The sequence below is a fragment of the Lindgomyces ingoldianus genome (genome assembly GCF_010093535.1).
Source record: "Lindgomyces ingoldianus strain ATCC 200398 unplaced genomic scaffold BDR25scaffold_6, whole genome shotgun sequence".
Lineage (NCBI taxonomy): Eukaryota > Fungi > Ascomycota > Dothideomycetes > Pleosporales > Lindgomycetaceae > Lindgomyces > Lindgomyces ingoldianus.
This window is the reverse complement of record NW_022985167.1, coordinates 509,861-523,665: the sequence shown is the minus strand read 5'-3', so window position 1 is coordinate 523,665 and position 13,805 is coordinate 509,861. Positions and strand designations below refer to the sequence as shown.

The 13,805-nt window shown below is 43.0% G+C and overlaps 5 protein-coding genes across 5 annotated transcripts; 1 reads left to right on the top strand and 4 right to left on the bottom strand.

The window, feature by feature from the left end:
• Positions 1-5,214: 5,214 nt before the first annotated feature.
• Positions 5,215-6,233, bottom strand: BDR25DRAFT_110427 (uncharacterized protein). Its single transcript, XM_033683562.1, has one exon. The coding sequence runs from the start codon at positions 6,009-6,011 to the stop codon at positions 5,505-5,507; it is 507 nt and encodes a 168-aa protein (XP_033551453.1). The 5' UTR covers positions 6,012-6,233; the 3' UTR covers positions 5,215-5,504.
• Positions 6,234-6,901: 668 nt separating this feature from the next.
• Positions 6,902-8,041, bottom strand: BDR25DRAFT_340404 (DnaJ-domain-containing protein). Its single transcript, XM_033693499.1, has 4 exons — positions 7,947-8,041; positions 7,877-7,894; positions 7,764-7,824; positions 6,902-7,713 (listed from the first exon to the last, which is right to left on the bottom strand). Exons 1-4 carry the CDS (start codon positions 7,951-7,953, stop codon positions 7,104-7,106), a joined length of 696 nt encoding a protein of 231 aa, XP_033551452.1. The 5' UTR covers positions 7,954-8,041; the 3' UTR covers positions 6,902-7,103.
• A 599-nt stretch (positions 8,042-8,640) lies between these two features.
• BDR25DRAFT_322827 (uncharacterized protein) lies at positions 8,641-10,152 on the bottom strand (the record flags this gene model as incomplete). Its single annotated transcript, XM_033692060.1, has 2 exons — positions 8,641-9,298; positions 9,329-10,152. The coding sequence occupies 2 exons, from the start codon at positions 10,150-10,152 to the stop codon at positions 8,641-8,643; spliced, it is 1,482 nt and encodes a 493-aa protein (XP_033551451.1).
• A 54-nt stretch (positions 10,153-10,206) lies between these two features.
• On the bottom strand, positions 10,207-11,044 carry BDR25DRAFT_280018 (prenylated rab acceptor 1; the record flags this gene model as incomplete). The annotated part of the gene is made up of 2 exons (XM_033687787.1): positions 10,906-11,044; positions 10,207-10,786 (listed from the first exon to the last, which is right to left on the bottom strand). A coding segment is annotated over exon 2 (501 nt), but the record flags the coding sequence as incomplete, so codon positions are not given.
• A 133-nt stretch (positions 11,045-11,177) lies between these two features.
• Positions 11,178-13,034, top strand: BDR25DRAFT_254907 (DNAJ domain-containing protein). The gene is made up of 3 exons (XM_033686326.1): positions 11,178-11,525; positions 11,679-12,574; positions 12,630-13,034. Exons 1-3 carry the CDS (start codon positions 11,453-11,455, stop codon positions 12,858-12,860), a joined length of 1,200 nt encoding a protein of 399 aa, XP_033551449.1. The 5' UTR covers positions 11,178-11,452; the 3' UTR covers positions 12,861-13,034.
• The last annotated feature ends 771 nt before the right edge of the window (positions 13,035-13,805 follow it).

Here is a 13,805-nt window from a genome sequence, read left to right as displayed (position 1 = left end):
TCTTGACAGTAGGTGCGCATATCTGACAAACACACTGATGCGGCTGATGCCAATCCCCGACACACCAATGCGGCTGATGCCAATCCCCGACACACCGATGCGGCTGATGCCAATCCCAACACACCAATGTGGCTGATGCCAATCCCCGACACACTGATGTGGCTAGAGAGGTGGAACAGACGCAACTAACTATAATTTAAACATGTTTTACACAACGCATGCTGGAGCAAACTGCATGCAAATTAGCATAAAGGTGCACTTACATTAGGTATACATTTTTTTTTAAAAAAGAATATAAGAAACACATAAGGTGACAGAGAAACAGCATTACCGGGGTTTATCCGAAGAAATTCTGACTAACTAGCGCGTCCAAAAGAGGAGATTCTGCTCAACTTTTCGTTCTGCAAACCCGAATATAATAAGCAGAGCAAGCTCTGCTAATAAGTCTTTAATGTTTAGACATTCTAGGATTAGCACCTTTTAAAAGAAATTAAGAACTGCTATACTTTAGCATATACTTAAGATAAAGTAATTATGCATAGAGATACTTAAAAAATATAACACTTATAATAAATTTTTTTTTAAAATATAAGATGTATAGATACTTTTAACTAATTAAAGCTCTAAAGCAGCTATAAATAATAATTACTATAGACTTTATTATAAAACTTCCCCTATCTAAAGAACTAGAAATAGAAAGAATATGTAATATAATAATAGTAGTTCTTAATAAAACTATAAAATACTTATATATATAGCTATTAAAAAAAACTATTATAGCTAAAAAATTTATCTATAAACTTAAATAAAATGTAGTATTAGTATATAGATACTCTAAGACTATTATCTTTAATAAAGATAAGCTATTTACTAGTAACTTTTAGAAAACAGCTAAGACACTTTAGCATAATATATAAGTTATTTACTATGTATTACCTATAAACAGACAGACAAACTAAATAGGTAAATGCTAAAGTAGAAAAATACTTAAAAAATATGTCTTCTATAGTTAGAATAACTAGGTAGAATAGCTTTTAATAGCATAGCTAGCTATTAACATAGTAGAATCTGCTATAATAAAGGAAACGCTATATAAAGCTAATTTTAGTTATAATTCTTATTTTATGCTACATAAAAGTTAGCTTATAAATTTGCCTAAATTAATTAATTAACTATTAAGTTTATAAAGTATACATAAGAAGTTAGTAATTAAAGCTAAATCTTCTTAAAAAATAATAGAATAATATGTAAATAAATTATAACAACCTAGACTAGAAATCTACCTAGAAGACTATGTGTATTTTAAAACTAAGAATCTTAAAATACATAGACCTTTTAAAAAGCTAGTAGAAAAAAGAATAAGACTTTATAAAGTTTTATAGACCTAATAAGATAACTGTAAACTAAACCTCTCTCTACACATAAAGATACATTTATAGTTTTATGTTTTTAAATTAGAAAAAGCACTTAAGAAAATCTCTTTATTTACATAAAAATAAAAAATAAAAATAAGTATAAAGTAAAATAAATTATTAATAACTATAAAAATAAATTTTTTTTTAGTAAAATAAAAAAGATAGCTTACTAGTAAAAACACCTAGAAACTAGCTAAAAACTTATAAAAGGCGTAGTAGTTAGTATAAAAGTACCTTTAAACTTATCTAAAAGAAACTAGCTAAGTAATAAGGCACCTATTTTAAAAAGAATAGCTAAGTTATTACTAGATAGTAGCAGCTTTTAGAGATAAGTCTTTACTAATAAGGGCTAAAAAGGCAACTAGCCTTTTACCTTAGCCTTAAGAGCCTTTATCTTGTTTAAGAAGAAGAGGTCTTCTTTTAAATACTTTACACACTAGGCCTCTAACAGATCTAGTAATTTTTAGATATAATCTTATTTAAAACGCTTCTTAGCCTTTGCCTTTACTAATTTTTAAAGGTAGTAGGTTATCTTCTTATTAAGCTTTTACTTATAAGCCTTTACTGCTATAGCATTCTAAAGAAGTTTCTCTCTCTTTTTCTCTAACTAATTTTATGTAGTGTCTAAAATAAAAGTGTTATACTTACTAATTTTTTTTTACACACTCTACACACTTATTTAATAATAAGGTTAATATGTAAGATAACTTTAATAATTAGTAAGCACTATAGAGTTACATCTTTATTTAATAAAAAGAATTAAAATAAGAAATAGCATAAAGATAATAAAATAAGTAAGACTAGTAAGCTATTTAGTATAAAAAAGATAAATATTATAGACACCTTTTAGTAAGTAGACACTTACTTTATAAATAAACTTTTACTAACACAGTTGTGTAAGCAGAGCAGTAAAAATGCTACTAGGAAAAAGAGGCAGCGTGTTACAGTCTATAGTTAGACTAACATAACTCTACTACTAGTGCTTTATAATCTAGCTAGGTTAGAGTAGAGCTTGCTTATAGACTAATTAGAAGATACAGAAGCAGCGCAGCTGCCTACAGTTATAGAGGAATGCATTATCTAATAGGATAGTAGGCTGTAAGTCTAATAAGTCTAAGAGAGTTTATAAAGCTATACTTAGCAAGCTTACATAAACTTACCTAACTTATTTTTAGCACTTTTAAATATGTATATAGTTTAACCTTAAACAACTTTTTAGAAGGTATGTTTAATGTTTAGTTTATTTTTTATATAGATAGAGTAGTATTCTAGCTTTATAAAAAGCTATAATACTATTTGTATATCTTACACTATATATACCTCTAATCCTGTCTAACAGGACTGTTTAACCTGGCCACTATACTGCTGCTATAGGGATAAACTACAATCCGGTCACCCTACCTGCCTCTATAAGCCTAATAGCCCTTACGCAGGACTGTACACCCTGCCGTCGGCCTCTACCCTCTGTCTAACCCCCTTAACAATATTAACCTGCGTGCTTCTCCGAAGCAAGGATTGTAACAAGTATAAGATATATAATTAGTATTACTATTTATTAAAAAGTAGTAATGCTACTTAGTCTATGTAGTAATAAACTAAACTTTAATTATAACCTTTTAAAGTAGTTAGAATCTTAAACTATATATATAGGGTTGCATGCTTTGCATGTGTTGCATGCTTTTAGTTCTTAAGCGCTTATAGCGCGCACAGCATGCAGACGTCCCTTGCTTATTAGATGATGCACTTAGCTGTGCATTAGTCTAATAGCTCTGTCTATTCCTCGTCTGTTAGGTCACGTGACTTAGCGGACAGGGTGGCAGGGACATTCTAGCCTTGTTTGTTCAAATAGTAGGGCATAGAGGTTTGGTAGCTTACGGTCCAATCGTGGGTTGTAACACTTATATTAAAAAAATAGAGTTTTTATTTTTATATTATAAAGATAGTAGTTTTATCTTTATATATAATAATATTTAAAATGTTATTAAAGCATACTTTAAGCTAGTTAGCATTTACTAGTAATAGTAGAAATAGTGTTAAAGTTTCTAGAATATAATAAGTAACTAAACTAATTAGATTTTAGATTTATATAGTACTAAATTTTTTTTTTGTCTAGCCTTTAAAGCTACTATTTATTTAGCTAAGTATTTAATTAATTGTTATACATTAACGTACTTCACAGGCAAGTTGCTTACACACCTAAGTTGCTTACTTTTACTAAGACCCTACTAAACTACTCTTTTTACACTAATGCATTCCTAATAACACTACTTAGACATGCTAAAAGAATGTTATATATAGCTTACACTTTAAGCTTTTAAATAAAACATAAAACTTTTAAAGAAACATGCTACAGCTATATATAGAGTTCTTTAAAAGATAATAAATAACTATAGCACTAGGTAACTTTTATAAGCTAATTCTATAGCTAAATTATAAAAGCTAAGTAATAATAAGAAGTAGGTAATTATTAAGACTATACTTAAGCTATATGCATAAAGATTTTCCTTTTAAATAGTATTTATAGCTAATATAGCTAATTTTTTATGTGCTAAGCATAATCTAGGCTATATTAGCATAAACTAGCTTAGTATGTTTATAAAGTGTTATTTAAAGCTTAAAGTAAAGTTTTAAGTGTAAGTATAGTTAATAAATATTTAGCTTATAATAAAGCCTATTTTACTAAAGTTATATATGTTATTATTGTAAATACTATACTTAGCTTTAATATTTTTTATAAGGCTAAACCTACTCTAAATTACTCTAAGACCTTTATAAAAAGCTTTTTTATAGTTATACTATACTTAAATGTTACTTTAAGCTCTAAATAACACTTTTTAAACATATAAAGCTAGTTTATACTAATATAGCCTAGATTACACTTAGCGTGTAAAGAATTAGCTATATTAGCTATAAATGCTATTTAAAGAGAAAATCCTTATATATGTAACGATTCTCGTTCCATCTCGGGTCGCCCGGAACCTCCGGAAGGCCCCCGTATCGGCCCCGACCCCGACCTGGCCCCGACCCCTGCTGTACCCCTATTCCTTCATGTATTTAGTCGCACCTCGCCCTGTAGCTAGCTCGGTAGTTTTCTGATATCCTACGTACAAGGCCTATAGGTGTCATTGGTATTCCCAGGTCTCTGAGTCCCCACGCACTCCCATATGCCTCTGAGTGGATTCATACCGCATTCGGACCCATTGTCTTGCCTGCGCCGTTACAATATATATAGCTTAAGTATAGTCTTAATAATTACTTACTTTTTATTATTACTTAGCCTTTATAAGTTTACTATAGAATTAGCTTATAAAGGTTGTCTAGTGCTATAGTTATTTATTATTTTTTAAAAGACTTTATACATAGCTATAGCATGTTTCTTTAAAAGTTTTATGTTTTATTTAAAAGCTTAGAGTGTAAGCTATACTTAACATTCTTTTAGCACATCTAAGTAGTGTTATTAGGAATGCATTAGTGTAAGAAGAGTAGTTTAGTAGGGTCTTAGTAAAAGTAAGCAACTTAGGTGTGTAAGCAACTTGCCTGTGAAGTACGTTAGTTCTCTTATATATACGCCTTGAATTAAGACTTGCTAATTGTAATAAGGAGGCATAGTTAACTACGTAGCCTTCTCTCGCTTATAGCGGTTTAGGCTAGACTAGAGACAACCGCTAGTGCTAGTGCTAGCCCTAGCATTATCTATATATATATATTATACGATGCGAGAATACTTAGCTTAAGTATTCTCGTGCGTACCTTTTGGTACAGTGGCTTGGCAGGCGGGGCGCCTACCTCATTACACACACCGCATTCGGACCCGTTGTCTTGCCTGCGCCGTTACATAGAGAGCAGAGAGACTAAAAAGTTGTTATAGGATTCTTCTAGCAAGATTTAATCTCTACAATGCGTTTAACAGAAATATCCAAGCGTGCACAAACCATAGTTCGAGGTCCGATGTCAGTCCTTCATCCTCCACACCATAGTCTAAGACCTTCCGAGGGAATTCGTACTTGTAACACGTCGAGCTCATACCGTAACTCCCACTTCATATCCATCGCTGGTTCCATTCCGCACCCTCTCCGGCCCCTCCTCTTACTACATGAAAGCCTGTGCCATCTTGGCCATACTAGCCAATCCTCCAATTCCACCTGCAATACTCTGTAAATTACTAAAACCACCACCACCTCCACCACTCTCTCTCCCATATCCCTCACTTCCATAATACCCACCATTTACCCCGCGTCCACCTCCATAACTACTACTTGCATACCCACCCCTCGCGCCCACGCCTCCCATCTCGGGCAAATTCACTCCGAACTGTCTGGCAAGCTTATGCAACACTCCGCCCGAGACTAGAGGCATTATAACCATGAAGAAGACCTTGTAAGGATGACGCCGAGCGTATTGCCATAGTTGGTGGAGTAGGTGTCGGAATTTGTGGTATAAGTATGATATATAGCCATCGCGCGGACGACGCTTGTAATGTGAGGTACTCGAGTGGTGACGCGAGGAAGATGAGTAGGATGATCCGGCGTAGCTGCGTGCGTAGCCAGGGCGAGAGGAGTGGTGGCGAGAAGATGAGGACCCGGTGAACCAGCCCATCGTGTGGGTAAGTTGGAGGTTGATTGGAGGTTAGAGATCGTAAGGTTTCGAGTGTTGAGCTTAAGGAGCGAGGATATAACAGTTCCGGCTTGTACTTCCTTTGAAAGTGCGTTGTGCGCTTCGGAATCAAGGTTGCACTTCAAGCTTCGAGCTTCGAGCTTCGAGCTGTAGAAGCTTCACGAAGCTGAAGTTCAAAAACCTCCAACCCACGGTTGTCGTAGCCTAATGCTCAAGTAGACAGCAGCGCAATCCTCGCCCGGTAAAAAGTGGAGATCGGGCAGCACCAACCGTGCTCAACTCGTCGCTTCTCCCAAGCTCTTCAGCTCGCACAGTCCGGCAGTGCGTTGCAAGCCGTTCAATCCAGACTCACGAGGCTATCAACCACTCTCGTTATCTAGCAATAGGTCGTAAAAGCGGGAATACCGTAGACGGAGCAAGAGGAAGTCAACTCGTAGATAGTGTATAGGATATGAAGAGAACTTGTGGGACAGCACTGATCCGACCGACTTTTCGAGAGGCTGGTGTTCCTGAGGTTGGGGGCTGCTTGGCACGAGGTTGGGAGCGGGTCCACCAGCGCGGCGTCTTGGGTGAACGCTCAAAAGCCTGCGACGCGATTGGTTGGGGGCAGAAGTACCTGTGTAATGGCATTTGAAGTGTGGTTTTACAGGTAGAATAAAGTTAAGGAATTCAGAGGCACTGTGACATCGATAAGAAGCACACTTTTAAAAAGCAAAGTTAGGACTTATAATGGAATTGTTGAGCCGAGCAGTGGGCTGCCCAAACAAGCCAGAAGATTTTCCTACACGCTGGAGCAATGTACTGGGCGGGGAGATTAGATGGGGGAAGCTAGACGGATGTACAGAGTATGAACTATGTTGATATTGATCTGGCTATACTATAGCATCCAATTTAGAATCCAATAAACAAACAGGAGAATATCTTTTCCAAAGACCATCGCAGCTAGCCATCCAACCATTACTCCTGCTTGCTGTCCGAAACCCAAGTCAAAAATTCCGCAGTCTTTCTTAGCGCCGAGGAACCAGTAACTTTCATGTATGTATCCTTCTGAACCCCTTCCTTGTAGCTTCAAGTCTATGATCCAACCGCATGCGCAAACACCTTCGCAGCAAGATCGCTCAACAGCCTTGCCTTATCTGCCTGCGGTAATTCGCTGAACACCGCATAGACACTCTTGCCCTTCGCGTCTCTTACGGCCCCTAATCTATTCCCTGCCACCGCACCAGCAACCATCCCCGGGAAATTGGCGACAATGAACCCCATAGCCCCACCACTCAGTCCGCCCACAATACCCCAGAACTTGCCGGTGGGCGTTGCGCGATCACCTTCCGCCATACCCTCCTCTCTCAGCATTTCCTCGAATACGCCACCAAACTGCTCGTTCGAGAAGCGGTTGTGGCTGTCCTCTGTGTTGCCAGCGGGTGCAGAACCGAAGCCGAATGCGGACCAAGGGAAGCCTCCTGGTGGGGCTCGGGGGATTTCTTCTTCATATTCGAATTCATCCGTTGAATCGTTAGTGGAGCCAGGGAAGGAATGGAAATTGCGAGTGGCATCGTAGTCGTGACGGCGAGTTAGGTCCGAGAGTGTGTAATAGGCGTCGTTTATTTGTTGGAACTTTTTGGTTCGGGAAGAACGTTCGGGTGAGTCTGAGGGGACGCGGTCGGGGTGGTGTTTTAGTGCTGCCCTGAAGAGTCATTAGGACCGAGGTGAAATTATTTGGTAGAAGGAACGCAATTTTTGTATGCATCGCGGATCTGCTGTTGGGTTGCTTTAGAGTCAATCTCGAGAGCCGCGTCTAGAAAGTATGTGAGTGCTTGAGGAAGTTATAGTGTGTTTCGGGAGCTTACAGTAATCCACTGGTGGTGCTATTGAAATGTTAGCCTAAATCATCTCTTCAAGTTGCAGGATGAGTTTTACCAGACATTGCGGAGGGAGTGTTTGAGGAAGTGAGAGAAAGAGAAAGTATGTGGCGAAGCAAAGCTATTTGGGGGGCCTAGGCAATGAGGTTGAAGAATGGAAATACGCTGAGAGAGTAACTTTGTAGGGACTAGGACAGTTAAACGTTCCTGGTGATGTCACTAACACCCGACTTTAGTTGTAGCCACTGTGGCTTCATTGTCTTGGCTTGTGAACGTGTACTAAGTAATTACCCTCTTTGATATTGTAGTGAATATTCATTTTAATTTATTGGAAGGTGGCAATGCTTCCCCTGCGTTAAGTTTAAGATGTTCTTGATTTCGAGGAATCAACAGGTTTTCGATAGGCATTCTCAGCAGGCCCTGGGTTCATTGAAAACCGTCGATGCACTAAAGCAATCCATGGCAAAAGGCTTAAACGGATTGGCTTCCATTCTCTTCGACACCTGGCTGGAACTATCGGTACACTTAGATCTATTCTGAGACATATCAGAGAGGAAATACCAACCCTACAACGCGCTGATGTGTCCAAAGCGCAATGCCACCGATTTGAAGGGAAAAAAAAAGACTAAGCAATCACTAAACAAAAGTGATCAAGAAAGTAACGCAATGTTCAAAAGAAAAGGCCTCCCAAAATGAACACAGACACTAGACCTTTCGCCAAGAATAAAAGCAAGAAACATGGGTGGGGGAGATCAAGGCTTCCTCCTACTGCGCCCTGATCTCCTTCTCCTTTCACTGTCTCTCGCATTTCTACTGCTAACAGAGCTCTCTTTCCCGCTAGGCTTGGTATTTTGAGTCTTGTGGCTCTTGTCGTCATCCTGCGGAATCGCGTCCACTAGGACAGCGCCATCTCCCCTGTCATTCATTTCTTCTTGCAACCCTGAACCTGCACATCCGAGTGTAGGCTCAGAGTAGCTGCTTTGAACACCAGTGGCAGGTACAGCCACGCGCTGGACCGGGACCGGAACGCGGCGCGGCATGGACATGTAGGCATTGTCAGCAAGCCCTGGGCCTACTCTTCGAGTATATTGAGGAGGTTGAGAAGAAGAGGATGCTGGAGAATGTTGTTGGGAAGGAGCAAGCTGTCCTGGAGAGAAATAATGTAGTGGCTCGGCAGTGTAATAGTGATAATCAGTGACAGGAAAAGGTACTAGCTTGGCTGGTTGTTGAATGGAGGATGAGCGACTCCGGGAACTAGGCAGTGGATCAGGACTATCTTGCAAAGATGATTGGCGGGTTTGTCGTGGAGGCGTAGGCTCTCGAGGAAACCTTTGCGGCGAGCCAGAAGGAAACCCTCCAGGCATCTCCCGAGGAGGAGTAAGTCGCGGTGGAGGTGTTGCTGCTTGCCGACTGTTCATCGAGGTAGAACGAGAACCAGACCGGGATGGCGAGCCAGAGGAGCGGACGGCGGGATCCCGAGCCGTGCGACCAGTATATGCATTGATCGGAGCATAAACAGGCTGACCGCTTGGCCCGGGAACGATGAAGCCGGGTTGTTGAGTAGCTTGATTGGCTTGATTGGCCGTTTCTGAAACATTTGAAGGCGACCGTTTCCGACCACTGGGTTTATCCTTCTTAGGCCGGAGCGTAAATATCGAAGTTCGACGTTGGCTCTTCTTCGACTTTGTGCTTCCTGAACCAGAGCCACCGGCGTGACTTGAAGTGTTGACAAGGGTATTATTTGTGCTACCGGCCACGGCCACTGCCACTGGCATACTAACTGGTCTGGCTTTTGGCGTTGGGCGCACTGCAGGCACCCTTTGGCCTAGAAGCCTGCACTCGTAAACCTCGAGTTCTTCTTGACTGAGTTGTACATCTGGCTGGCTTGTTGCTCTCGCAAGTCGAATCTTGTCCAAGACCCGTTGAAAGAGAAGCTCTTGATACTCTTCTGGAGGCATAGTGACTCCAGTTATCTCATCATAGAATCCTTCATCCTCCTGATATCCATAATCATCCCCGTATCCTAGCGCATCCATAGCTGCAATTCTCGACTCCCAAGCTCTTAAGTCCATGTCATTGAAATAAAGGTCATCCGGATTGAAATATTGCTTGCCATTCGAAACTTTTTGATAACCCGGGTCTAAAAAAACGCCATTCCTTTCGTCATCACTGTCTAACTCCTGAAATCGATACACGTCCTCGACCTCCTCTATAGACCTCCCCACACCTCCCCTCCCCCCTGGTGGTCTTCCCCATGGGGGCATAGCGTAAGGAGCTCGCGGTCGACCACCTAGACCGCCTCCTCGGAAAAAGCTGACTCGATTGGTTTATCTAGGAATGCAGCATGACCAAGGATGGTGACGCCGGACGCCCCAATGAGCCAGAGAACTGTAGCAAAAGGAGAAGCCCAGAAGCCAAGAGGAATTGCGATGACGAGGAGGGTGGTGTAGAGCTGTGAGGTCGTGGCGCGCCAGCTGCCAAGCTCGAGATCGTTGCCTTGGAGCTTGCCAATGCCGTACATGCCGCCGACGACGAGGAAGATGACGAATAGGAGCATCAAGTTGGTGAGCAGGCTGTAGATGGAGAGCATGCAGAAGACAACAGCATAGTTACTGGAGAAATAGCCAAGATTATAGTTGATCCTGCTCTGCACCTCGCTGAAGTTGGCAGGCTTGGAGATTCGCTTGAAGTCGAGAAATTCAGAGATAGGCTTCAGGTTGGCGAAACGCGACGAGATAGACTGATTGCGCAGGCCCTCGAAGCGGCCGGAGAAGTTCATTCTGGAGGTCAAGGCATCCAACGGAATGTTGAGGCGTGACATGATGGAAGCAGTAGGGGCTGGCACTTGCGGAGCGTCGTCGGGCGTGAGGAGATTCTGCTGCTGGGCTTCAAGATCTACTAAGGGGGCCATGGTTGTTAGCTCTTACTTTTGGTGCTGGAGGCAAGGTAGTCCCAGGGTGACATGTGGCCACTTCACAAGGCAACAAAGGTGAAGTTATAGAAAATGGCAGCCTTACAGTGATCGCAAGAATGTCTGGAGTAGGAGCAGCTGACGCGGCGGGAGGCAGAGTGGTTCGTAAGTTAAGAGGGGCGTGTCGGAAAGGAGTGCGTGTTCTGCAGGAGTTCGTGTGGGTGAACGTAACTTTTGATGAGAAGTGGCCGCTTGGACCGTCGTCAGCCCCTGTTGACAATCCCTATTTCAGGAGACGCAAGCCACAAAGCAAGGAAATAGAGACGAGTTTCACATGCGGCGGCCGCCACAATCCTGCCTGCTCTCAAAGAGGCCACGGAAGCCGCAACGAACGAAACCAGAACAAGCAAGCAGAATGAACTGAGGACTGGAAGACGAGAAGGACCTTGGGGTGTGTTGTAGCCTATATACACTTTGCGTTCACGGTCCTGCAACCCCGACACCTTGCCTAATTGGACCACGTTCAGCGTCTCTGAAGATTCCGAGGTGCCCTACAGACACACAAGTGAACCTTTTCCTATCATCCGCAGCCACAAGGTCCTGACCCAACATCACATCCACCTCCACTGGCACACCCGCCATTTCCGCCCGCCATGAAGCCCAACGGGTTGCTTGCCCTGGTGCTTTGTACTTTTGCCGCAGCTGCCGCAGCCTGGAGTAAAGAGGGTGTGTATTACTTTCTAATTGCGTCTTCCCATTGCCCTTTTTCGAATTTCCAGAAAAACTCCAGAATTCCTGGACCCTGCGCTCACCGCTCGTACCTGTCCACCGTAACGCATTAAGCTAGACTACAAAGTTAACCTAGATCTGACTGTGTAGACCACGAAATCTTCCGGCTCCAAGACGAGGTAGTCGCTCACGAAGGACCGAACGTTACTTTCTACGATCTTCTCGGTGTCAACCCCTCGGTGGGTCAAGATGCGCTCAACAAAGCTTACCGCAAGAAATCTCGAGAGCTGCACCCCGACAAGGCACGCTCTAACTTCATCAACAGCTATGCGCTCAACCAAAAGAAGAAGAACAAAGGCTCGAAGAAACCCGGGGTGCATGTGACCAAACAGCCGAGCAAGAAGGAAGTTGATGCGCATGTCAAAGAGGTCACGGCCAAATACCAAAGGCTCTCTGTCATTGCGAATGTCCTGAAAGGGCCCGAAAGGGAGCGTTACGACCACTTCCTGAAGAATGGTTTCCCCAAGTGGAAAGGCACTGGATACTACTATGCTCGATTCCGTCCCGGGTTGGGCTCTGTGATGATGGGACTCTTGGTTGTCTGCGGAGGAGGCATGCACTACTTTGCTCTGGTCATGGGCTGGAAGCGCCGCCGGGAGTTTGTAGAGAGATATATCAGGCACGCGCGCAAGACAGCTTGGGGTGACGATACTGGCATCAAGGGCATTCCCGGAGTAAGCTCTCCCGTCCCTGAGGTCAATACTCCGCCAGTCGAGGAGTCTCCAGACGAGATGGTCCCTAGGAACCGCCGCGAAAGGCGCATGATGGACAAGGACAATCGCAGGGACAAGAAAGCGCAAGCAGCTAAGAAAACACGTATATCTGGCATCAGCACCCCAATGGAGGCCGAACTCATCTCTGGTCCACAAGGAGCCAAGAGGCGAATTGTTGCAGAGAACGGCAAGGTCCTCGTTGTCGACTCTGTCGGCAATGTCTTCCTAGAAGAAGAAACTGACGAGGGCGTCAAACAAGAGTTCCTTCTTAATGTAACTCCCTTGCTTTACATCTAATTCTCGAAAAACCTAGACTAACTTTCTGCAGCCCGATGAAGAACCCCGCCCCACTATATACGACACCCTCCTTTTTAAGTTCCCCAAATACTGCTACAACCAATCCATTAGCCGCATCCTCGGAAACAAGCCCGCCATCAACGAACTCCTCCTCGAGACCTCTGAATTCCCTGAAAACGAAGTCTCCTTGCACTCCGCCACTGCCCCCAATGCGAACGGAGAAACCAGGAAGCGGAAATCCAAGGCAAGGGGCATCAGGTAGTGAAGTTAGCTCCCTGAGAGGATACTTAGGGCGATTGCTATAAAAGTGCTCGGAGATGGAGTTTGATACCTGGGATTGTATAGAAACTGTTTATTCGTTGTTGGCCCCTAAGAATTCTAAAGAGCCAAACAATCTAAAAATACCTAGCACTTCACGATAGGTGTTTGTTATTGAACCAGCACAATTCAAAGTGTAGAGGTGTCAATCAAAAGGAAATTATTTGAATTACAATCGCTATCCAGGGCCCATTTGCTTTCCAAAATATCTTACAATGAAACCCCAATAAAGGCAGGTTTCAGTCCGGGTAACGGAGTTCCAGGTGACGAATTAATTAACCTTGCTCAACCTGCCCAATATCTGGAAAGCCCAACTCCAACCGATCTCCGCTAAACTAGCTTATTCAGCTTATCGACGGAAGCTTGCACTTAGGCCTGTGAAGGCATCTGGAGAATGCCGGCCACCCATCAAGCTTACAAAATCCACACTCTCATTGCTCACATGCCTAATACCCTGGACCTGCTGGGATGTCGCAGTGGCAGGTACCCTGGGCTGCATGTTGTTTTGCTGCTGACCTGCGCCCGCGTTCTGATTAGTAGTGAAAGGGTTCAAGTTGCCAGGTGATGAGCCAGAAGGGGGGCCTGCGGTAACCGGGGCAGGTGTAGGCTGCGCGGACTCCGGGAGCTGTGGGGCTAGCTGTGGGTAATTGTAGAGAGCAAGGATAGAATTCTTGTCGAATATAGCATGTGGTGCTGGGTAGTTGGACTGCTGTGGCTGCTGAAGCTGCTGGATTTGCCAGACGTTCGGTGCCGGCGCGGTGGGTGTCTGATTTGGTAAAGCTTGGTAGTTGGACTGTTGCGGCTGCGGGGTTTGCCAGGGACTCGGTTCTGAGACAGTGGTGGTCTGATTTTGCGGTGCCTCAAAGCTGGGCTGTTGCAATTGTTGAGC